The sequence below is a fragment of the Dryobates pubescens genome, chromosome 10 (assembly GCF_014839835.1).
Source record: "Dryobates pubescens isolate bDryPub1 chromosome 10, bDryPub1.pri, whole genome shotgun sequence".
NCBI lineage: Eukaryota > Metazoa > Chordata > Aves > Piciformes > Picidae > Dryobates > Dryobates pubescens.
Genome location: NC_071621.1, coordinates 34500917 through 34527272, shown reverse-complemented (window position 1 = coordinate 34527272; position 26356 = coordinate 34500917). Strand labels below are relative to the sequence as shown.

At 41.7% G+C, this 26356-nt stretch overlaps 1 protein-coding gene across 7 annotated transcripts in view; it reads left to right on the top strand.

The window, feature by feature from the left end:
* The window catches only part of FAT3 (FAT atypical cadherin 3), a 475061-nt gene that overhangs the window by 342875 nt on the left and 105830 nt on the right, over positions 1-26356 (top strand). For 5 of the 7 annotated variants that reach the window (XM_054164879.1, XM_054164876.1, XM_054164878.1 and 2 more), the window contains exons 5-7: positions 20252-20566; positions 22734-22944; positions 23420-23488. In XM_054164879.1, coding sequence (XP_054020854.1) covers positions 20252-20566; positions 22734-22944; positions 23420-23488 — 595 coding nt within the window. The remainder of the gene's footprint in view (positions 1-20251; positions 20567-22733; positions 22945-23419; positions 23489-26356) is intronic. The other 2 variants (XM_054164880.1, XM_054164877.1) reach the window with 1 other exon arrangement.

The window sequence follows — 26356 nt, the reverse complement described above, 5'->3', positions numbered from 1 at the left end:
AACATGCCCTTGAATAAGATTTGCATCCATTGGTCCTTTTTCCCAGGATGAGCTATTCTCAACTGTTCAGAATTCATGCTTGTGTTCTCCAAAAAAAAAACCCAAAAACCAAAAGGAAGTTGATTCTGGGATATCTTTGTAGTGACTTGTTGCCATGATTTATATACACCAAATCCAATTATGCTGCAGCACATCATGAAGGGATCCCAGCACTTCATCTCTCTTGCCTTTGACTTGAGTAGACTTTGGGTGGTTTTGAGATGTGGTCTTTGATCACAAGTTGTTGCAGTGTCCGTGCAGCTGGACTGGGGATGGTTACCTGCATTTTAAGCAGTCCCTTCCCCAGGTCATCTTGACTTAAGAGCCCTTCAGTTTACAAGCATCTTCTCTTCAAGGAAAAAAACTGGGGAAACTCTTGAAAGTTCTGTTAAGTTTTTCTATCTTCCCTATAGGTCTCTTTCCTCCATCATGATGAAGATCATTCATATTCTTGAAGTCTACTCCCCTGACTCATATCATCATTGTAGAGTAACATCATCTGGGTTTTATCAGTGCTTCTTCCTCTGCTATTTTTTTCTAATGAATTTTAATGCTTATTAATGCTCTTATTGTCCAGGGTCTCATAATTTCCAGTATTGGTGATGTACTGCAAACTCTTCCCCCAAATTTGCCCCACAAATTCATGCACTTGACAGCAGCCTCTTCCTGGTATACCTTGGAATATACAACATTTTCAGGGAGGTGGTGGAGTCACCATAACTGGAGGTGTTTAGTAAGAGACTGGATGGAGTGCTCAGTGCCATGGTTTAATTGATTAGATAGTGTCGGGTGATAGGTTGGACTGGATCTCAAAGGTCTCTTCCAACCTGGTTAATTCTATTCTATTTTCTTCAAGTCTCACCCCTTACAGTCTTCCCAGCACAGCTTTTAGTATATTTCACTATTGTGTATTTTTCCTCTTTATCTGCTCTTTCCTATTCCCAGTTTTCTACCCTACATCCCTCTACCACGTAATTCTTCCACATTCAGCTGGTGCAAAAATAACATCCTTGAAAGAGTAGGAAAATGTCATGCAAAAAATTCTGGGGGGGGGGGGGTGTGTGTGAAATGTTTATTGTATTTTGTTTTAAAAATTACCTGTTGTGACAGAAGTACATCATCATGTGAGGTGTGCTGAAATAAGACTGGAGTATTCAATGTAATTTGTAACATGACACAAATGAAAGTATTTACTAGACACCTAGAGATAAGAAAACCTTTAATCAGGTTGAGAATCAGTTTAATAAGCATATTTGACACCTTTTTTTCTCCCTAACTATATTATCAAGGAACATAAGAATCCTAATGCTTTTCTTATCTGACTCCAGCTTGATGATAATCAGAGACCAAACAATTATTTTGCTTTTTAGGAAGATAAGATTTAACCAGAGAAGTACAAAGACCCTGAAGCATTAAGTATTATGAAATCTGCCCTCAAAAGCAGTAATTTTCTTTTCCCAGCCTAATAAATTTCAGTTGTCAGGAAACATATTAATTTGCTCACTCTGAAATGTAATATTGCTGTTTTCATGATACAGAGACACTGAAAATGTTATCATAGCAGTTCTAGAGTACATTTTATGTTTTGGCAGAAAACAATGCTTTCTTTGGCAAGGAATGTTGAGAATATTCAAAAGCAAGGATTAACATGAATAACTGAGAGCAAAAAATATCAGAATAAAAATAATTAATCATTTTTTCTCACATCCCATGGGTAAGTAAAAGACACAAGTGTTGCTAATAGCAGCCTGTCAATTTATGGCTTTGACTTTTCTGAGGACCATCATGTTATCTGTAATCCAGGCATCAACAAATATCTAAACACTGTCTGTCATAGCCTAAAATATATTTGTTTTTCCCTGTGAATTTTGTTTCCTTCCACTGTCCTCCCATCTAATTTTTAAGATGTATGATTAGAGATACATTAAGTCTCAAGGCCAAACAGCTATTTTAAAGGCTTAATTTGGGGGCGGGGGGAATAATTAAACACATGGTTTTATACTGCCACACGGGGGGAGGTGCTGGTGGGGGAGGTGTAAAAACAAAAGAAACTCAGAAAAATTTCTATCAAGTCCTAAGTTTAAGCATACACACTTTAGCTAAGCAGAGATGATGATTTATTATGTGATACATCGAAGTATGCCAAAATGGTATGGCTTCTGTTGACTGAGAGAGATGCAGAAGGCAGTGAGACAAGTGCATTAGCTTGACATCAAAAGATCATAATGTAGAGCAGCAGGAATGAAAATACTAACTGAAACATGAGGTTCATTTTCATACAGTCCTTATTCTCCTCATCAAAACCCTGTTGTTCAAATGTGACTTATATATAGAATTGAATAGAATTAAGCTGGTTGGAAAAGACCTTCAAGATCATCAAGTCCGACCTATCATCCAACACCATCTAATCAACTAAACCATGGCACCAAGTGCTTCATCCAGGCTCTTCTTAAACACCTCCAGTGATGGTGACTCCACCACCTCCCTGGGTAGCACATTCCAATGGCCAATCTCTCTTTCTGGGAAGAATTTCTTCCTAACATCCCACCCTAATCTCCCCTGGCACAGCTTGAGACTGTGTCCTCTTGTTCTGGCGCTAGTCACCTGGGAGAAGAGACCAAGCCCCTCCTGGCTACAGCCTCCCTTCAGGCAGTTGTAGAGAGCAGTAAGGTCTCCCCTGAGCCTCCTTTTCTCCAGGCTAAGCAATCCCAGCTCCCTCAACCTCTCCTCACAGGGCTGTGCTCCAAACCCCTCACCTGTCTGAGGGACCTGCTTGAACTCTCCCTGCGTAGCTTTGGCCATGTTTGTGAGATGCAAGTGAATGCCAGAGTCCAGGTTTTGTCTTTGTTTTTTTAATTGGCATTTACCAAGTTACATGTACAGTTAAGGATCTCTCACTATTTTTCTTGCAAACCACTGGATACCTCCTGAGTGTAATCTTAACTGTAGCACCTCAGCCAGGGAACATCATTTTGAAGAGCAAAATATTTGCTCTACATGCATTCTCTTCAGGCATTTAATCCTCATAGTATCCAACTCTCAGTGTGAAAGTATCAACTGAAAGCTGGGGCATTCTTAAGAAGTCTAGAAGTGTACAGAAGATTCTGTTTTTCTGCAGGGCTAGGAGGGTGCCTGGTGATGGATCACACCAATGATGGGATGTCCAACTTCCAAAAAGCTGCTGAGCTACTGAAAGAAGTTCCTGCTGCCGCAGCACAGTGCTCAGCATGAGGCAGTCATCTATCCTGCTTCTTGACAGAGCAAATGACCCTGCTTGCAGCTGTGGGCTGTGTTCTCAGTACCTTGTTCAAGTCTTGCAAGGCTAATTTGATGTCACTTCCCTGTCCTCCATGTTGTAGCACAGACTGAGTTACCTCAGGGCTTCTGAGACTCGCTCCTGTTTCTCTGAGAGCTCCACTAACCTTTGGATACCTAAGCAGTGGTAGCTGAATGAATTACACATTCATGCTCTGTTTTCTAAAGGTTATTGAGCATACATCTGCCAGACCTATGTGGCAAAATAGGAAATGTGTCTTAAACTTCATTTGATCAACAACCTACCTTTGCCTCACTGAGCTGGTAATTAAGACTGAGATATTTTGTCAGACTGGTAATCTATGGATTAGACCTGCTCTTATTATCCCCTTTTCTGAAGCTGGATGCACTTTTGGGGAACAAGTATGTTTATATTTTTAATATAGTTTCTCAGAGGAAGCAGCAGCAACATCTGTAGGTGGTGTCGGCCAGGGCTTGCACATCGGGAGCAAGCATCTGGGGTCCTGGCCCCAGCATCTAACCACGGGGATTAGTGCATGGGGCTGACATGTCTGATGTCCCTGTGCCAAGGGATCATGCCTCCTGTACTGCTCCTGACAGGATGCACTTGTGCTGTTCAAGAGCTCCTGTAAATCAGGAGCTTTCTCACGGCTATTTCCTGCAAAGTGCCCAGCCCCTTTTACACCTCCTGACACAGTCTCAAAAGGAGAACAGCAACTAAAACTTTCCTTGTTCAATTTCTTCTGCTACAAACCAACAAAGCAACTCATTAGAGGGACTCCTCCTGCTTCCCCTCTTTTGCTCCCTTCATCTAGTTGAGGGCTAATTAGAGGCCCATAAACTGAAACCAGGAAAGTTGTTATTCTTCTCCCATATATTAATCATTCACTACCAAATTTGGCATATTATCTTATGCAGTGTTTTATTGGCCCCCACATCACATTATTGGTGGGACAATCTTAGAAAGGTTAATAGCATTACTAGGTTGTCTCTCAGCCTGACTTTCTTGCTCATCACTCTAAATCCAGTCGTTTTACTAGTGGCATTAGACATCTCTACTGAAGTTAATTGGATACTGCTTGCCACTGACTTAAACCCCAACTCCATAAATCATAGCTACTTGTAGCTGATTTTCCCTGCTCCTAGCTTTGATTTCACAACTGGGAAAAATATCTGTGGGTTGATGTACCTGGCTGTCCAGCCACCCTCTTTGGCATTTGCAATCCAATTATCGGTCACCTCAGCCACACAGTCAGTCCAAGTGCCCTCCTGCTGCTATGCCATGTGTCAACACCCGCTCCCTCTACTGCCCTAATGGGAAAATAAACAGTAAATTATGAGCCTGTATAAATCCACCAAAGAGTTACTGTGACTCCATAAACCATGGAAATGAAACTCAACTGCTTTATGCAGTTGCTGGTGATAGCAGCAAGCTGTCGTTGGTGGTCTGTGTTTTTAAAAGGTCAGGTCCCAGTTCACCAATGTCAGGCAAGATAAGTAGTTATTGAGCTCCTCAGTGTCCATACACCAAGAACATGAACTTTAAGGCCTGTGAAGGGCAGGATTTTGATGTTACATTCTTGAATTATAGAATCAATAAGGTTGGAAAAGACCTCAAATATCAAGTCCAACCTATCACCCAACACCTCAGGACTAACTAAACCATGGCTTCAAGTGCCACATCCAATCCCTTTTTCAACACCTCTGGGGATGATGACTCCACCACCTCCCTGGGCAGCACGTTCCAATGGCCAATAACTTTTTCTGTGAAGAACTTTCTCCTCCCCTTGAGCCTAAACTCCAATAAGTGGTTGTCATCAGTAGAAAGCAGCATAATTATGCTAATCCCTTTTTGTATTAAATATTTCCTTTCTGCTAGATGGAAAATACTCTTCCCAGGCGCAGCTTGCATTTCACTGACCCTTTGCACAGCAGTGAATGCCATCCTGTGGCTGCAAAAACCAAATGCATCTTAGAAACTAATTCTGCAGAAGAATCCAAGTGCTAAGAATATTTTCCAAGTTTGTCTTTTAAAATTCCTCCTGCACTGCAGGAGTAGAATGTCATCTTCTTATTATTCAGACACATAAAGATCCTTTTCCAGGACTCCAGGCACTGTGTAATTAATTAATTATAGTGGTATTAATTGATTAATTAATATTAATATACTGAACATTTTTAATGCATTCTGAGTGTTACTCAGGGAAATTAACATTTTGAGCCACAATTTTTTTTATTTATTCTTTTTTTTTCTTACACATTTGGAATGCTAAAGCTTCAGGACAATGTTTTGTGTTAGCGTTCTCCCCAAATGACCTCATTCCTCTTTGCACACCTACTGTTTCTTTTGACAGTATGGTCTCGGCATGTTCATACACATTGCTGTTTGGGGGATCCCTGGCTGCATGTGTAACAAGTTGAACCAAGAGGAAAAAGAAATCATGTTAAGGAAAAGAATTGTGCACGAAATTGCTGCTTCTTGAAAGTAAACAGAAAATCACACATTTTCCTGAGTGTCAAAATAGGATTCTTCCCAGTCAGTTATAGAAAAGAATTAACCAGGTTGGAGGAGACCTTTGAGATCATAGAGTCCAACCTATCACCCAACACCATCTAATCAACTAAACCATGGCACCAGGCACCCCATCCAGTTTCTTCCTAAACACTTCCAGGGATGGGGACTCCACCACCTCCCTGGTGGTGGTTGCCCCTGTACACTGCACTGGTTAGGCCACACTTTGAGTACTGTGTCCAGTTCTGGGCCCCTCAGTTTAGGAAGGATGTTGACTTGCTGGAGAGTGTCCAGAGAAGGGCAACGAAGTTGGTGAGGGGTTTGGAGCACAGCCCTGTGAGGAGAGGCTGAGGGAGCTGGGGTTGCTTAGCCTGGAGAAGAGGAGACTCAGGGGTGACCTTATTGCTCTCTCCAACTACCTGAAGGGAGGTTGTAGACAGGCGGAGGTTGGTCTCTTCTCCCAGGCAGCCAGCACCAGAACAAGAGGACACAGTCTCAGGCTGCACCAGGGGAGGTTTAGGCTGGAGGTTAGGAAGAAGTTCTATACAGAGGCAGTGATTGCCCATTGGAACAGGCTGCCTGGGGAGGTGCTGGAGTTGCCGTCATTGGAGGTGTTCAGGAGGAGACTTGATGGGGTGCTTGGTGCCATGGGTTAGTTGATTAGATGGTGTTGGATGATAGGTTGGACGTGATGATCTTGAAGGTCTCTTCCAACCTGGTCTATTCTATTCTGGGCAGCGTATTCCAATGGCAAATCACTCATACAGTGGTGGTGCTGCAGTGCTATGTATCTTCTCTGCCCTTTAGTGAAAAGCTTGCAACTTTCAGGTATTTGATAGGCAACTGGAGCTCAGGGCTGGGCAAAAGCTGAATGAGAAGTAAAAACTACTGAAATGAGGTTTTTGAGCAAAAAGTACAGCCCTGTTCTCCCCAAAGTCAATGCAAAAATTCCCATAATTTCCAGGTCAGAGGTTTCCACAGCTGGCCAAGTTCTTCTCCACCGCAAAGATACCTTTAATTCTTCAAATGCTCAGACATGAGCTTGGTTCAACAGGGAAACACTTTAGACTTTGCCTGTGTCCCCCTTGCCATGCAGTACGTGTGTACCCTGCCATCACCCTGCACTGGCAGTGCTGAGGTGATTCATGTGTTTGCAGTGATTCATCAGAAAGTTGAAAAGAGAACTAAACTGACTTCATGCAAAATAGAGTTAAAATTAACTAGTGCTTTAATGTACACCTAGCTGTGACAGTCTTGTCTAGCAAAAAAGGGAAAACTTAAGGGTTTTGCTGTGTTAAAGGACTGGCACTTAATGCACCCATCAGGAAAAGGGCTGATTGAATAGAATAGAATTAACCAGGTTGGAAGAGACCTTTGAGATCATCGAGTCCAACCTATCATCCAACACCATCTAATCAACTAAACCATGGCACCAAGCACCCCATCAAGTCTCTTCCTAAACACCTGATTGCTCTCATCCTTTATCACCAGAACAGTTATTTAAATTTCAGTTTCAAATCTTTTGTACTAGACATAACACCTGAGCCCATTTCCCAGGCTGAGGTTTTTGAAGCTGGAAACTGAAATTGGGAAAAGTCAAAGGAGAGTCTGGGAATTTGAGTTTTGCTTCAAAATCAGAATCTGTGTTGTTTCCTTGTGCATAATTCCACACTGTTTCTCAAGCAGCTTGTAAAATTGACCCCATGTCAATGTAAACTGGATAGTAGATATTTATAGGATGCTTAGAATTGAAGACAAATGGAGACTGAGATAATAAGGCTTGTCTATATTGCCTATTAGATGAAAGTGTGATTAAATATGGCCCAATTAATGCTTATTATCTGTCTAAAATTAATTTGTCACAGAGGGTTGTGAAGTAGACATCAAGAAGTCAAGTAGAACTTTTTAGTGCTAAAAATCAAAACAATTATTGCTCTCTACAACTACCTGAAGGGAGGTTGTAGCCAGGTGGGGGTTGGTCTCTTCTCCCAGTAAACCAGCACCAGAACAAGAGGACACAGTCTCAAGCTTCATCAAGGGAGGTTTTGGCTGGAGGTGAGGAGAAAGTTTTTCCCAGAGAGAGTAATTGGCTGTTGGAATGTGCTGGCCAGGGAGGTGGTGGAATCCCCATCCCTGGAGGTGCTCAAAAAGGTTTAGTTAGTCATGGCTAATAGTTTAGTTAGTCATGGCTATTTAATTAGCCATAGTATTTAGCCAGCCTCTTGCTAGGACAAACTGAGAATATCTCCTCATCTTCTAAAACTGCAGATAGACTGTAGCCCTTAAAGGTCTGATTTCATACTTTCAACCTAGCTAAGAAGTAAATCTTTGTTAATAAGATTTTGAACTGATAAGTTTTATTTTGAACATAAAAGTGTAGAAGCGTCACTTTTTTTTTTTAATCCTGGAAAAGCTAAATTGCATTTTAATGAGAAAGGCTACTTGTCAGGCTATCAGCTGTGAAACTGTCTTTGAAATGTTTTACATGCATGTGTGGATGGAAGGCATTCATTATTGCTTGAATATTGTGGGAAACCAGCGTAAGATGGAAACCGGGTATTTTCAGCAGTTACTGGTGGGTCCTTCAATGTGAGAGCACTGGTTCTGGTTTAGGTTGCTTTGGTATCATTAAAAGGCTTGTGGGGAAGTGATGAGTGATACAGTAGGGATTTTGGGGGGCTGAGGTGTGGAGAGAAAGTTACTCTCTCTTGTGAAATTGCAGAATTCCTCGCCAAAGTCATAGTGTGTTTCTCTTCAGTGGTCAAAATGTTCCCCATCCTGACTTGGGCACCTAGCATGCCTCTCCTCATTTTGCCCTCTTACTGCTATCACTCATTAATCATTTGCCTTTTGAGGGATTTCTTTCTGTTTTGATGGTTCATTTGAAGCCCTGATTATTTTAGTAGCCCCCTTCATAGCACAGGTGCACAACCAGTTTATTGATGGCTGAAGGTGGCTACAGACCGATGATGGAGAAGAACAAATGGCTGGAGGAGGAGCTGAAGATGGGGCTGGATCTATCTTAATCTGACTTTCTGGCAGAGACAAGGTGGTGTCACCCTCTGTTAGCACAGCCAAGTGCTGCTTGCTCAATCAATTGGGGAAATAAAAAATAAAACTAAAAAAAAAGGAGTGTTATCCTTCTTTTTTAAAGTACTCAGTTCTGCTTCATCTAGCAGGGCAGAATTTGGATGCAGTGCACCTCTAAGTTAGATAACTTTAAAGGAATTTCAGTGTATCTTTCATCTCACTGGTGGCCAAATAAATGTATTACTTGCTAAGCAGTACCCATATTGTTTCAAGATTGACCATCACAGAGCCTCACCTAAGGGTGTTTCCTCCGATGTCAGAAGTCACTGGCTGTTGGCATGACAAAAATTGTATAGAAGCTTTAATCTTATAGTTTAGCAGAGAAGATAATACTTCTTTTGAAAGCTTAAATGTTGTAGTTGCAGTTATTACTCTACTGTTACAGAAAGTGCATGAAACAATATTTCTAAGGACCATCAGAGCAAGCTCCATTCTATGATGATTTCTCTTAGAGGAAGCTCAGCAGCATGTACCACATCAGCATGAGACAGTGCTTCTGACTTACTGCTAAATAGATGGAGGGTTACTACAACACATAGAAAATTACCTACACCAAAGTTGAGAATTTCTGCTAAAAGAGTTGCTATAGCTTAACATCACATTAGGTATCTGGGAACCTTTATTATGAACTGATAACAGCTGCACACCCAAACAGGGATGTAAAGTATGTATTGTTTTGCAGCTTGATTAATGAACTCCACAGTGACTGCTGGTGCCGTGGGTTAGTTGCTTGGGCGGTGTTGGATTGGTTGATGGGTTGGACGCGATGATCTTGAAGGTCTCTTCCAACCTGGTTTATTCTATGTATTCTATGTATTTAATTTTGGTAATATATCAACATACATTTTTGAGCACAGCCTTTCTGCTGATAGTTAAAACATAAAGTAAATTATTGATATTAGACAAAGACCTTGAAAGAAGGATAAAATCTCATGCCTTCATTGTTACACAGAAGGATTGCACAGATTGACTAGTTTAGTAGGGAAAAAGAAACATTGAGAACAGGTAGCAATCATAGAATCAGCCAGGTTGGAAGAGACCTCCAAGATCATCCAGTCCAACCTGTCACCCAGCCCTATCCAATCAACTAGACCATGGCACTAAGTGCCTCATCCAGGCTTTTCTTGAAGAACTCCAAGGATGGCAACTCCATGACCTCCTTGGGCAGCCCATTCCAATGGCAAATCACACTCTCTCTGAAGAACTTCTTCCTCTTCCTATCGAGCCTGAACCTTCCCAGGCACAACTTGAGACTGTGTCCCCTTGTTCTGTTGTTGGTTACCTGGGAGAACAGACTGACCCCCACCTGGCTACAACCTCCCTTTGTGTAGCTGTAGACAGCAATGAGGTCTCCCCTGAGCCTCCTCTTCTCCAGGCTAAGTGACCCCAGCTCCCTCAGCTTCTCCTCATAAGGCTTGTGTTCCAGGCCCCTCACCCAACTTGTTGCCCTTCTCTGGACAAGTTCCAGTACCTCAACATCTCTCTTGAATTGAGGGGCCCAGAACTGGACACAGTATTCAAGGTGTGGCCCGGCCGGTTCTGAGTACAGGGGAAGAATAACCTCCCTTGTCCTGCTGGCCACACTATTCCTGAAACAGACCAGGATGCCTCTAGCCAATACTGGGGAAACTTTGAAGAAGGTGTTAGGTTCTTTCTCACAGCGAAGATGAGAATCAAATTACTTTTGTGGATAGAAAATGAAGGGTAATTGAATACTTGAGAAAAGGACAGTGTAGTGATCTTAGAAGTTGATGCACATTCTTTAGAAGCACAGAAGCTGAAAGCTACTGCATTTCTCAAATACCAAGAGAGGATGTTTGGAGAAGGGCATTATCTGCAGAGGCAGAGCTGGTAAAGGGGAACTTACCGATGTTTGGCCACAGGTGTTTCTTACCACAAGAAAAACAAAAGCCACAAATGGTTGAAGTAGATACTCAGGTATGAATAGCATTGCAACTCACATACAGATTACTACTAACATTCAACTGCATCATATCTTAATTTGCATGTTTTATGTTATTTAAAGCTGCTTGAAGTGAAATATATTCAGAGTTGACTACTCCTTATTTTCTTTTCACCAAACTCCCCGATTGTAATCTTTGTTACTAGCAAGAGCTAAACACTTCTTCAAAGTTTGCTGTGAAGATCAATGCACAACTTTTATCTTCTCTCCCTTTCAGAAGCTATGAGGGTAGTTAGAATTCTCTTTATTAATAGGTTGTTCCCAAAGAGGTTCCATATGTCTGTAAAAGGTATTTTTAAGCAATCACACGTCAGTCTTTATCGCGTTTGTAAGGTGTCAGGCTGAAGGTTGGTAAATGTCCTTGGGTCCAGATATTATCAAAGAACTATTTTGACTGTATTCTTCTGTTTTCCAAATTTTTGTTCAGTGGGCACAAGCTGGAGCATAGGAGGTTCCACAAGAACATAGGGAAAACCTTCACTCTGAGGGTGACAGAACAGTGCTGCCCAGAATGGCTGTGGAGCCTCCTTCTCTAGGCACATTCAAAACCCACCTGGATGCATTTCTGTGTGACCTGCTCTAGGAGATCCTCCTCTGGCAGGGGGCTTGGACTAGATAATTTTTCAAGGTCCCTTCCAAACCCTAGCTTCCTGTGATTCTGTGATATGCTAGGGTAGTGGGATTCATGGTGCCTGGGGATATGGTTTAAGGGTGAACCTTGTAGAGTAGGGTTATCGGTTTGACTTGGTGATCCTGAGGGTCTTTTCCAATCTGAATGTTTCTGTGGTCCTGTGATTATTTCAGCTTCATGAACAAAGAAAGGAATTTCCTGATGTACTCAAGATCTGTATCTTTACAGTTGTTATTTGGAGGCTGATATTGAGGTGCCTACTACGGTCAGCTCAAATTTTCAAATGTCCTAGTTACAAACTTTGCCAACTGCTCAACACAGGTATTTTCTGCTGAATCACAGGGGATACACACTACTATTAGGCAGTAGAGGTGATGATTTTCTGTAGGTAACTCCACCAATGGAAGTAGGAGGCACCTTTGGACTTTGGAAAGTGTTAGGCTTATTGTCACTTCTGGGCAAAGTTTTATTTGCAGTTTGTCTAAGGCAAAATTGTATGAGCTTGACAGTCCTGAGGATTATACTTTACCTGTTGCTTAATGAAAAGAAAGGGAAGTTACTTTCTGAGATTGCCTAAAGGAGTGTCTTTTAACAGGCTGCTCTGTTGTCCTGGGAATTTTATGGAGTAATGGTTGGTTCTGCACTTACCTTAGCATGTATTGATTGAAGGACACTCCGAATACAGCCTGATGCACTAAGGTTGCCAGCATCTCCAAACTGTAATGAACTTTAAAAGCAATGCCCATGGAAAACTACTACTTTTCTGTTAGAGAGCAACTGCCAAAAGATCATTCCTAGTATTACTGCTAAAGCTAAAATACAAGTCTTAAGTTTCTTTTCATTTTGTCACTTTAAAGTCTCAAGGTTCACCAGGGGAAGTTTAAGGCTCAAGGTGAGGAGAAAGTTCTTCACTGACAGAGTTGCTAGCCATTGGAATGGGCTGCCCAGGGAGGTGGTGGAGGCACCATCCCTGGAGGCATTCAAGAGGGGACTGGATGTAGCACTTGGTGCCGTGGTTTAGTAGTCATGAGGTCTTGGGTGACAGGTTGGACTTGATGAGCTTTGAGGTCTTTTCCAAATGTATTGATTCTATGATTTATTGTTTCAGTATTCAAAAACCTCATAGAATAAAGCATGATAAAGCATGGCGCAGAAAATGTGTCATAGTAGTGGTAGTATTTCTGGGCCTCTAAGTTGCCCTTTCTGTCAGTCTGATAAATTTGAGATGTGAAGCCTCTTAAGACATCCTTCAGTGCACCCTTCTAATATTTAGATTTGCAGATACTATAGGGAGCATTTAACTCCAAATGAAAAAGCCTGCCTTCCTTCCTGTCTTCTGGCAATCCACTGCTGAAATTACCTGATGTCATCATTAATTCTCAAATGGTATAACAGACCATTAGGCATAGTTTTCTAGCTTGAATGTGGCTGGAAGCCATTGACTTTCCTAATCACCCACTCAAGAGTATTTGTGTCAGTAATAATCTGTATTTAAAATACACTCTTGATTGTTTATCTCTCAGAACTGGCCAGAGTGAAGGTTTGGGTTGGGTTTTGCTGTGGGTTGGGGTTTTTTTTGTGATCAAAACCAAGAGTTCCCAAATTAGCACATTGTAAAGGCAGTAAGGAAAGATGGATCATGTTGATATGATTGACAGACTTTCCTACAAGAAATGTTTAAGTAATTAGTCTTTGAAATTTCAGTTAAGTGAAATAAGCAGCTGCCCACCTCTTACTACGGTTGTCAAATAAAGGATTAGAAAGAAAAGACATCTAGCTAACTCAGTGTTTGTGTTAACTAAACAAACAAACAGAACCAAACTTATGTACCTTTTTTTCCCCCCCTCACCAATTCTTTGTATCTTTGAGCTATGATGCCTTCACTTTGTAGCAGTAATCTGACATAGAGTTCTGTAATACCGTGCGTCTCAGGAAAGCATTTCCTTGTACGAATTCAGCCAGGAATTAGTGTCTCTCTGAAGTAGGCAGAGATAGTAATTCAGTGTATTTGACTTTAAAGTTCCATTCATCCCTCAATGAGCTCTCCTTTATAATCTTTTATTTCTCTTACTTGGGCTGAATTCCAGAGACTCTTACAATAGGCATTGCAGCTCGTTTGTGCATTGGCAGAAGAAATAAACCCATTAGTCACTAACAGCAGGGGTATGCCTCAGCTCTCAGGCTCCCTTTGATCATTTTTCTGTCTCCAGTAACTCAACCAGATTCTCTTTTCTAAAGTTTTCTGAAGCAAAATTGGCCTTTTTTGGTTGGGGGAAGGGAGAGACTTTTACCTGGAAACCTCATTATGCAGACTCCTCAGATGAGACACAGCCATCTCAGCTTGCCTTCTTTTTTTCATATTCTTTTTGCATGAATCAGTATCACAGAGACAAAAATAAACAAGCAAATAGGACATCTTCAGCACTTTGCAATGCTAATGACAGCAGTGTGGCAGCTCCTCTCAACTCAAAAATTGGGTAGTCTGAGTACTTCCTCTTGACAAGTAATGCTATGGAAGAAGATTCTCTTTCTTCTCAAGAGAAGATAACTCACGTTAAGCACTGCTGATTGTCTTATACTTGTTGAAGTAAGATCTCTGTAAGCTACTCCCTCTGGCTGAGTTCATAATTATTTTGAAAGTCATTAGCTTTTGTTAATGAGACTCAGTAGTGTACTTTTAATTCAGGAAAGTGGTCTTCACAATATTCTAAAAAACAAATGCCAGAGCTATCCCTTCTTCAGTCAAGTGTCACAGTGCAGTTCATAGGAAGAGTGACTGTCTCAAGGCAAAATTATTTCTGTTCAGCAGTCCTGAGGTCTGCTGGACTGAAGCTATGTTTTAGCCAATACTTTCACATCAGACAACTCCTCCATGCCTTCTTCATAGTGAAAATAGAAATAGATGTTCACATTTAGCATTCCAGCTGTTGTACCTTAGCAGTTGGTGTTGACCTTGGTTTTCACTGAGAAGGTCCACTGCTATGGAAATCTCTTTGTTGGGGGTCTGTGTGTTTGCAAATAAATGTGAATATGGAAAGAGTATCTCTCAGTCCTGTAGGAGAGGTAATGTTAATGTCTTTAGACCAAACCTGGTGAAGTAGATCCTGCAGAAGGAATGGAAATTGTCTGACTTGTCTTTTCAGAGTTCTGTTGTGTTGCTGAATGCGTCATACTCTGCAGGAAGTGCTATTTTTTGTGTGGTTTTCTCCAGAAATATATTTCTCATGTAAGAAATGGGAATTTCAGGAAGTCTTGTCCTGCTTCATCCAGCTGAATGAAGCATTGCAAAGGATGTGTGAATATTCTCACTCTAGCATAGAAATAGGTAACCAATACCTATTTGTGTATTGGCTGACCTTGTTCAGGAAAGTCATAAGCCTTAAAGCCCATGCAGATTCTTTGCAGAAAGTGGTTATTTTATGACCAAAAAATGTAGTGGAATTGCCTGCAGGTCGTGGGAGAACAGCAGTGAAGTGTAGGATTTCACCATGAAAGTGGTATATAAATTCATATTATTTTTGCTGCCTGATGCCATTAAACAAGTCATCACATTCCTTTTAAGGTATTCCACCCTTTGTGAATGGATCAACCCTTCGTGTGGCTGGTCAGAGAGTCAAAATTCAACTCCTTCCATCCTAGCTTCGGGAGATTGTATCCTCTGCTTAGGCTGTGTTGGTACTGCATGAGCAATAATATCTGACCAGAAGGGTAGATGAGATAGTAGCTGGTCTCAGACAGCACATGGGCAAGGAGTACCATGTCTACATCCCATGTGTCTGACTAGCAGACACAGCACACAGACTGGAGAAGGCATTCAGCATTGAAGAAAGCACATGCTGACAAAGCAGCCATTCCTTACCTCCTCTGGGAAAGCTTGAATTCTGATCCTCATCATGTCATAGATTCATAGAAATCACTTGGTTGGTTGGGACCTCTGGAGGTTGTCTAGTCTAAGCCAGCTGCAGTTAAGCTGGGACAGCCCCAATTAGATCAGGTTGCTTGGAGCCCCATCAAGCCTGACCTTGAATGTCTCCAGAGAGATTCACCTCTTATTGTTTTTTTGATGACAGATCTTGACAAGGATATATTCAGACAGTCTGTCATTCATCTATGTATCACCTTTTTTCCTACATTTTTTTCCCCTACCGTGCCATCTGCAGGTTTCTAGACAAAATGAACTTCATTGGTTCTGAATTACAGCTTCTATCCTGGCAAGCTTTCCTCTGCCTTCCACATCTGCTTTTCACATTTCCAGAGATACCAGCTGTGAATTAGCTTTTGTATCCTTGCTCTATGAACATCCCAGCCTCCCTCCCCAGTTACTTTTGGCTGCAATTTCCAGCTGTTTAAGGATTTTACTCAGAATTGTGTTAATGTTTGAGTCAAAATTGCCTTGGTGAGATAGAGGGGCCCCTAAGTGCCGGTGTGATGCAGTGTCCTGATGGAAACAGCATTTGAAGAGCCGTCTGCTGAATGACCTCTCCAGTCCACCCCATTTTTGTCTGGGAACAATTTTGAAGTGGCAGCAATTTGTTCTTTGGGTTTTTGGTGTTGTGTTGGGTTTTTTTTCTGTAGAGACAGAAGAAAGTTTTGCAGCTCTTTTACCCTCTTGATAGCTGAAACCTGAAAAGCAAGGCTGGGGTCAGGCTGATGGAGCAGGAAAGAAGAGAATTCATGCAGGGCATGGATTTACAGTAAAGGAAAGCTATCTCTGGTGTGAGGGTGCATTCATTAATTAATTTGCATGCCTGCAAAGAGGAAACTTCAGCTCGCACTTCAGCTCCCGTGTCTGGCTTTTTTCAGCAGAGCTGAAGCCTGTCATTTTGAAGAGTTTTGAGTGTCACCCAGAGAAAAAAGTGTAGCTGGTATAGAACATTTTTCTCTCCAGAAACGTAAAGTTTCTAGACAGAGTAGAAGTGACTAACTTCAGGGCGGCTATGCTAATTTCTGTTAATTAGCTGACATTTGGGGGCTTAGCAATTGCTGCTTCTTAATTACCTGTCGGCAAATATTTTCAGCGCAGCTTTTCTGTTACTGAATGAACTTCCCACAAGTTTAGGCTGACAAAGCCAAACAAATGCGTGCCTGGATGTGCTGCCACAGCACCACATTAGCCTGGCAGTAACCTGACAAACTTTGCCAGGAGAATGACTTCACCTCTGGAGCAGCCTCTTGACTTTAAGCAGGTTTTTCAATCGCAGTCACTTGCTTGTTTATACCACTCTGGGTTATTAGGGATTTTCTTATTGTTATTAGTTGTAAACTTTTTATCTTCCCTCCAAACCTTTTTTGGGTAGATGACTGCTAGAAGGTTGAAGAAAATGTTGCTTTTACTTAAAAATTACATAGAATTACATAGAATAGACCAGGTTGGAAGAGACCTTCAAGATCATCACGTCAAACCCATCAACCAATCCAACACCACCCAAACAACTAACCCATGGCACCAAGCACCCCATCAAGTCTCCTCCTGAACACCTTCAATGATGGCAACTCCACCACATTGAGTAGATTTCTCTTCAGGAAACAAGACTTTCCTGAATCTTGCTCTTGTTTTCTATGCATTAAGAACATTACTCCTGTAAGAAAGGCATTTTGTGGGTATTTTTAACCAGCATCTAAGTGAGTGTGTCTCCAGTTGTTTCTGTGCACCACAGACTGTAATACCTGGCATCACGGATTATTTTATCTGCAGAGTCAGCAGAAATCCTGAAAAAGGTTTTTCTTTGTTAACCTGTGCTCTCGCTGAGGGCTTGGCCTGTCACAGCAGAGTAGGACAGACATAGAGGGGATCAGTCTCTAAGTGGGGCAAAAATTATTTGTTACTGAAGGCCTGTATTAGGAGAGCTGGCACAACTGGCTTTTTGTTTGCTGCACAAGCTCTGGAGTTCTCCCAGAGCGGTGAAGCAGATAGGCTGAGGTCCCTGGCAGTGTTGCTCTCAGTGGGTGGAAAGGCAAATCTGCAGCTTTGTGTGCAGCCTTTCAGCGTTATCAATGCTATTTTGGAAAGTGCAGCAAGTGGGAACTGGATGGCTGAGTACACCAGTAATGAGCTGTGGGTCCTTTCCCCACACCCCTCGACAGTTTCTGACAGATGGCGCGTTGGTGGCTCTGCAGGACGGGGTGGTCCCTGTCCAGCCCTCAGCAGATAGTCATCCTCCTCAGGAGACAGCGATCCCAACAAGTGCTAATTGCCAGCCCTGGTGACAGTCTCAGAGAGAAGCCTGACACCGGTACGTGTCATTGGGAGGGCAGGCTCTAACTCTCCAAATGCGTTACGGGCTGATTGGGGGTATTTTTACATGGCCACTATTTATTGCCATAACATTTATTTGTTCTGTAAATAGGAGCTTACAGTCCATAAGGCTGTCAGTTTGCTCCCCTCCACCAAATCAGTACAGGAAATGTGAAAGGTCTTCTGCCGTTCTCGTGGAAAAAGTTGTGATTTTTCTGCTGCTCTCAGTACCAAATGGGTGTTACCCTAAGCTTAGATTTCTTTTCTTAAGGAGTGGGACGATGGCAAGGGACATTATTCACAGAAAACTTTACTTTGCCTAAGCTTTGTGATTTGCAAGGGAGCACAGAAGCACTCAAGGGAAAACAAAGCAGTGAGGAGTTAACCAGCAAAGCAACCGATGTGCAGTGTTTGGTATGGGCAGGGAAGAGTATATAGTACCTTGGCTCACTACCATCAAAAACTGCTACTGTGGGAATTGGCATGCTAGCATATGTAGCTAAAAGTGAAATTTGAACTTCTTTCATCCAAACAGAAATAGCTTTCTGGCATATTTCTTTCTCTCTACAAAAAAAAATAATAAATGCAATCGAAATATTGAGAGAGAGGTTTGAAACATATTGATTGCATTTTGAAGGCATGTTATTAAATCTCTTGAGTCCTTGTTGATCTTGGATCATTATTTTGTTTCAGTGTTTCAGGCTGAAAATAATTAATAATTCTGTTTAAGCTGCAGCTAAATTACTAATTAACTTTTGTCTCAGAGATTGTATTGCTTACCTGGTGCTGGCAGCACAGTGCACTCCTTACACAATGCAGCAGATTTCTTTCGCTCTGTACCCCTTACAATCATATAAAGCAGTGTGAGAATTAATGAGCTGTCACATCCCAGGTAATGAATGAAAAGAGCTGACAGAAATCCTTTTGTTGTTTAAGAAATTCTAAATAATTAATGGGGGGGGAAAAAAAAAGTGACAGAGGCTCTTCTACAATTTAAGAAGAAATGAATCCTTCAAATTCGTGGCATGACTGAAGAAACTTTAAAACAGGTGTGCCAAAAAAGCAAGACTCTCGCTTAATGGGTTCATTTCAGTTCTCTTTGTGGGAGAAACCTGCAGAATTTGACATAAAAGAATTCTGTATTTTGAGAAATAGGTTCCTAGTCTGCAGCTTCCCTCTTCATCTCAAAAGTAAAGAGTCATCTATTCCTGTATTTGCCATTGCAGTCACATCTGAGTTAGGCACTGGGTATGTTTATAGTGAGCATGTCTTCTTGTGGTGGGCTGAAGTTTCACCCCCCAGCATTAACTTTGCCAGACTAACTCAGTTAGAAGCAAATGGAGCTGTATTTACAAGCAAGAACTGCACTCTACACTGGAATGCAATGACTGTGTACAAATTATACAGGATTTACAATATTATACAGATATTTACAATTAGCAAACAACACAGAAGCCCTCCAGGGGAAGCCATTCCACTGTCCCCTCTTGCCCCCTGTCCCAAGATAGAGAAGCACAGAGAAAAGCAGTGGGTTAGACTTAACAGCTCAGCCAAGGCCAGCTGACAAGCACGTTATCTCTCCTGAGCAAAGCAAACCCAGCAGAGATCAGAAGAGAACAGAGAGAATTGTTGTGGTACAGCTCCTCTTATTCCAGATATTTACCCAATGAATTTGTTTAGAATAATCTTTTGTTTTCCTTTTTACACACAGTAGTGATTGATTTATATTTTTCCACTTTTCTGCTTGAAATCTGTAACTGAATTTTAAAGGCATAGCCTAAAACCACTGCACTTGCGTATGCAGATTTTGTAAACTGCAGGTTAGGTTTCAGGAGTCAGGTGGAGTCTCCAGCCCTGGAGCTGATCAAAAAAATCATTCTGCCCTCTACTAAGCACTGGTTAGGCCACACCTTGAGTCCTGTGTCCAGTTCTGGGCCCCTCAATTTAAGAAGGATATTGAGACTCTTGAATGTGTCCAGAGAAGGGAAACAAGGCTGGGGAGAAGTCTCCTATGAGGAGAGGCTGAGTGAGCTGGGGTTGTTTAGCCTGGAGAAGAGGAGGCTCAGGGGAGACCTTACTGCTCTCCACAACTACCTGAAGGGAGGTTGTAGCCAGGTGGGGGTTGGTCTCTTCTCCCAGGCAACCAGCACCAGAACAAGAGGACACAGTCCCAGGCTGCGCCAAGGGAAGTTTCAGCTGGAGGTGAGGAGAAAGTTCTTCCCAGAAAGAGTAATTGGCCATTGGAATGTGCTGACCAGGGAGGTGGTGGAGTCACCTGGGGGTGTTCAAGAGGGGACTGGACGTGGCACTTGAAGCCATGGTTTAGTTAATCATGAGGTGTTGGGTGAGATGTTGGTCTTGATGATCTCTGAGGTCTTTTCCAGCCTTACTGATTCTATGATCCTATGGTTGTTTCCTTACATTTTATGGTTTGGGGTTTTTTTCTAGTTTTTTAAAGTCCTGCTGTGCCTCTGCAGAATAACCTCTACTGCTGTTGTTTTCCAGGTTACCGTCTCAGATGGGGGCACATCTCCCAAGCAGTCATCCGTTTGGGTGGTGGTTCAGGTTCTGGATGAAAATGATAACAAACCTCAGTTTCCAGAAAAAGTCTACCAGATCAAGCTGCCGGAGAGGGACCGCAAGAAAAGAGGGGAGCCCATCTACAGAGCTTTTGCTTTTGACAGAGACGAAGGCCCTAATGCCGAAATCTCGTACAGCATTGTGGATGGAAACGATGATGGGAAATTTTTTATTGACCCCAAAACAGGGATGGTTTCTTCCAGAAAGCAGTTCACAGCAGGGAGTTATGACATCTTAACAGTAAGTGCTTTTTCATTGGCGTGCAAACTGATGACTTAACCAAGTTGTTGTTTTTAGAAGTAGGCCATCTTGTATAAAGACATAGGACTGTTTAATGTGTGATCTATATGTCAGATCTGACTGCCTTGAGAAATCTAGTGTTCACAGACAGCTGCTGCCAAAAAGTTCAGTCTGAGAGACCATTGACATTGTTGGACATGGTGCCCTGCTGTCAGATTGTTGAGTGAGCTTGCAAATTGCTGGTGGAAGTTGTTGCCTTGAATACACAAATCCAAACCAAGAACCAAGACATGTTTAAAAAGAGACTGGATGAGGCACTTAGTGCCATGATTTAGTTGATCAGATAGTGTTGGGTTGTTGCCTTGAATACACAAATCCAAACCAAGAACCAAGATGTGTTTAAAAAGAGACTGGATGAGGCACTTAGTGCCATGATTTAGTTGATCAGATAGTGTTGGGTTGTTGCCTTGAATACACAAATCCAAACCAAGAACCAAGAAGTGTTTAAAAAGAGACTGGATGGGGCACTTGGTGCCATGGTTTAGCTGATTAGATGGTGTTGGGTGATAGGTTGGACTCAATGATCTCAAAGGTCTTTTCCAACCTGGTTAATTCTGTATTCTATAACTTGTCTGCTTGCAAAGTTGTATCATATTGAATTGGGCAGATACAGCTACAGATGCTTATTCACCTTCTGTGTGAACAACTGCTTGTCCTCATGGAAAGGTCTTTATACTGCCCAAGTAAAGTGGCTTCAGGGAGAAGTATGTGTACTCTATGTTGTAGTGTTCCCCCTCTCCCCCCCAACATTAAATTTGCCAGACCAGCAATAAATAATAATAAATATGATACAAAGCAGTGTAAAGCTTGAATGTGCACACTTCATCTCCAGCAATAAGTCATCAAGTTGTAGTGAAGGAGTTGGCAAAAATTTGTCAGAAATCCACAGCCCAGCCTGTAGTAAATGATGTCACAGTAACAGTTCTCTATTAGGGTACCTTTATAAGATTAGAAACTGTGACAGGAAAATTAAGAGAAATATCTAGTAGTCAGAGCAGAGCACCCTTAGGGTGAGTGAGTGCCTTTTTCCGTGCAGAGCCTGAAGTCACATCTGGGATCTGGCCCTTATGAAAATGCAACAAGTGAAGGTTTTCTACCATGCAACTCCTCATCACACACTCACCATCTTTTCACTAAGGGCCTGCCTGCCTTGAACAGAGCAGGGTGATGAGTGCTAGCATCAAACCCACTTAACAGGTTTCTAAAGAAAGAAATAGGATCTGGTATTTCAGGAAAATATTTCTCATTTTTAGCAGGCATAGTAACAGCATGTGTACACCAGTGACCCTATGGAGCCAGAAACATTTCCTTGAGTTTTAAAAGAAAACCCCTTTGATTCTCAGTGATATTATTCATCAAAGCACCCATTTCATAACTTCTCTTCCCCCTTTCCTTAAGCCCAGTGTTTATTGCTGGTCATCTTGTCTTTGCTGTGCTAAAACCAGCAAGCATGCCAGGCAAATACCAAGTCTGTCCATCCCTCTGGAGGACATCATGATAAAAAGAATTAGCACCAAGCTGGGCAGTTCTTAATGAACATGACAGAGAGGAGAAAGCAAGGAAAAGAAATATGGCTAAATTTGAAATTGTATTTGTTTTAGAGAGCAAGGGAAATGATCTGAAACGTAGTTAACTCAATTAAAAATCCTGAAGAAGGCAGCACAAAGACAAGCAATCTTATCTGTAATACAGATGCCATTTAAAAGCAATCAAACATGGTCTGGTTGAGCATGCTTTGCAAGTGCATGATGTCCCACAGAGTCATTATAAAGCTCCCAGCTTTGCTGTAAGGGGGAACTGAGTGAAAGACGAAATCAGAGAGGGAAGCTGGTTCTGGAGAGGAAGATGTGTGGGGAGCACTTGAACTGCATCTCCGGGAGGCCTTGCACCGGCATTTTGAATCCAAAATATTTCCATTTGAAGAGTCAAAGTGTGATAGAAACAAAGGAGAACCGAGAAATAGTGTTTATAGTCCTCTTTTCTGTTTTCATAAGATGTTGCACAGGGGATTACAGAGGCCGTTTTCCATCATGCTATAGAATTAGGTCTGAACTGCCAAGCTGGGATGCTCAGTCTGAGTCCTCCTGGGTTTTTTTGTACCTGCCAGATAAAAGCAGTGGACAATGGCCGGCCCCAAAAATCTTCAACGGCACGCCTCCACATTGAGTGGATAAAAAAGCCTGCACCTTCCCCCATGCCCCTGACGTTTGATGAGCCCTTCTATAACTTCACCGTCATGGAACACGATAAAGTGACCGAAATCGTCGGGGTGGTCTCTGTGCAGCCATCCAACATCCCGCTCTGGTTCGATATTGTGGGTAAGTTGGGAAGCAGTGGTGTGAGGAGAACGCCTGAGAAGCACAGCATATGGATGTGTGGGTTTGAGAGCAAGAAAACTAACAACCCTGAACTGTCCCCCTAAAATTAAACCCACTTTTGTCATGCTGAAATGAAAATGCTATTTTAATAGAGTGGTAACAACAGCTATAATAATTAATAATGATAATTAATAATTAATAATAATAACAACAATAATAATATTCCTGCTTTGCTTATGACTCCTTAGCTAAGCTGAAAAAAAAGCTCTATATGGCTGAACTGTTTTCTTTTTTATCCTACGTTATTTACTGCAATCTTAATGTCTGTCATTTAAATTCTATTGTCACACTTTGCTAATCTCATTTCTAAATGTATTTATGGTACTTAGACTTGCTGTCCCTCATTTCTCTCTTTCTTCACCTTTTTTTCTGCATTCTGTTCTTTTTTTTCTGCTTCCGACTGCCCTGCTGCAAGGTGGCAAGCATGCTCGAGAGATGTTCTATATTCTACAGACAGCTTGTGGGCAGAACTGTTCAACAGAAGGTACCCTTAGTGCAAACACATTTGCTAAAATACAACTATCCAGGCTGCCTTTTCTTTTTGCAAGTTTTTTTGAGACAATTTATATTACATCTTTCATAAGTGCCTGTGACAGGATGCGATGCGACACATGGATGTGCTGCGTTTCTTTCTATGACAGCTTTTTACCGTAGTTGTGTCAAATTATTATCATTTTATTCACGGATTTTCCACAGTTGATCACAAATAATTAATTCCAACTTTTTCACAGTCCAGTGCCACCCATTTAACTGTGAAACAGAATGGGATGAATCAACATATGGGTTACAAATGGAGCCACCAAAAGTTTGTCTTGAATGCAAGCTGAAAAAAAGAGGAATGTGTTTCAGCGTGAGATTTCAACCACAAAATTGCCTTAGATCAAATTGCTTACAAAGATAAGGAGAAATATCCTTAGCAAAGATGAGGAGGACCCAGAGAAGTAACGCTCTCAAAATTGCAGGGAAGTGCCGCTGTGGTTGTTGCTGCCAAAAAGGACAGGGAGTAGAGGATCTCACTGGGCTGGAGTGGAGAAATAAGTCAGAATTCTTAGTCACGTTCTCATGGCTTCTGGTGCAGACTCACTTGTGTGATTTAAAATAACATCTGCAAAATGAGACTTTTTCCAGCAGCACAATGACCCTACAAAGTTGTTGTGCTAATTCCTATTTTCAGGTGCTTTTACCTGCTTTGTATATACCTTTGGATGTAAAACGCCATGTCCGTAGAAAGTGGTGCTATATAAATGAAAGGATATAAAGCAAATAAGATGTGAAAGATTAAAGAAACAAAAAGCCTTTGCCACAGACTTAGTGGAAAGGGTGCATCAGCAGTCTTTATTTACAGGGATTGAGCCTGGCTTTCATTTCAGCATAGCTGTTTGTGGATGGGTTTAGCCAACAGGAAGGACAAGGACCACTAGAGAAAGGATCTGTCAGAGTTGTTTTCATCCGCTGTTTGTTGCCAGTTTGTGCAGACGAAAGACAGAAGCAGCAACATTTCCTCTCTGAATTTGTAGCGTGGTTTCTGAAGTGCCAACCACATTAAAATTAAACCCAAAGCTATTATCATGTTCTAGGGTTCCTGCTAGCCCCTGAGAAAGGACAGCATATGTTTCCTACAGTTTACCTCAGATTCCCTTGGTTGTTTCACTACGCTACATGCAATTTGTTAGCTAATGTTTACATTCTGCTTCTTTTCCTCACTGACCCTAACTTTCCTCCCAGGAGAAATCCATCTTTATTGATGTTATTGACACTTTTTTCCCCATTTGAACCTTTTGCTGGACTCCTCTGCCTTTCACAGCCTTTTGGTCCTTTCCTTGGTGAATTCACCAGCTCTCATTAAAATGCAGCCTGTGTTAAGCACTGAGAAGCCCTCGCTCTTCCCCTGCATTCTTTTACATTATTAGAGTCACTTGCAATCAAGCAGCACCTTACAATATTAGTCCATTTTTGCCTACCAAACAGAGGTGGTATGGAGAGCTTTATGAAATTTAAGCCTTTAATTTGTCATTTAATGTGACCTTTATGGCTAAAGTAGTTCAAATGTTTTAGATTTTTGATGGTTAAACAACTTCATTTTTTTTCCTTATAGGACATAGTTCCTCATAGTGCAAGATGCTTCATCACTGCAGAGGGTCATGGAGACAGAGCTTCTCCAGACTTAATGAGAAATCAGTGACCCTGACCATGCAGTTCAGTACTGTTACCATATGAATGTTGTCATTAAGTATTACTGCTGTTATAAATAACAGTAGCAACAGCACTGCAATAGGAATAGCAGCAATCCTGGACATGTAGAAGACCTTGTTGTTTCAGATGCTCTGCATGCGAGATGCAAATGCAAACCCCACCCTGAGAGGTTTATAGGCAGAACACCATATATTCAGAGTATCTTTGCTGCCTTTATTCAATGTCAGTATCAAAAACCACTTACTATCCTTGTTCCTCAATGTCATCATGTGGAAAAACAAGGGTTATTAGTAGAAGTTAGTTGTCACGTATGGAGAGCTGTATGGGACTGCTGATGCAAGAGATGGCTTCTGTGCTGCTGTAAAACCTAGCTCTGATGCTGCTCCATCTGGTATTCTGTGATTCTGGACCTCCTTGCACAGTTCACAGTAATGTCAACAAAAGCCCTTAAGGCTTATGTGGAGGCATCATTTAATACAGAGTTTGCAGCTTGACCTTTATGTTTATGACCTTTTCAAACTAAATGGGCACTGGAATTCCAGAGGACTTCTTTTTTTTTTTAATGCATAACACACACTTTCTCCCAGCTGGAAAAAAAAAAGGGAGGAATGAGGGCAGATGAAGTCTGGCCATGTAGTTTTCTATCTGCCTAACATCAGCATCGAATTTGCTCCTCAATTATATATGCTTTAAAAAAAGCTATTTACATTTTTGAGTTAATCAACCCCAAGAGATTAAGGTGCCTGGCAGGCAAAGAAATTGTCTGTCCTCTGGGGACTAGAGAGGAACAGGATGCTTACCTGTTCGTTTCTATGTTTGTTTAATTGAGAATGGTTGAGATGTCATCGCTGGTTTCTGTTTTCAGTCTGCATTCAACACCATTCTCAGTGCCTGCAGATTCCACGATGTGAAAGACGTGAACGTAGGCTGTTTCAGGCGTGTTAAATTTATTCAGTCATTCGTGAGAAACTAATTTTCAGTGGTAACTCCAAAATAATTCAGAGATCTTTATTTCTCCCAGGCAAATTGAGCCCTCTCTGTCTCTTCCTTTGTTAGTGGTGGGAATGGTGTGGTGACTACTTTGGACACTGGCGCTAAGCTGCATGGTGCTAGTTTTTGCTTAAGTAGCATGTTGCACAACATCTCTCTGATTCTCTGA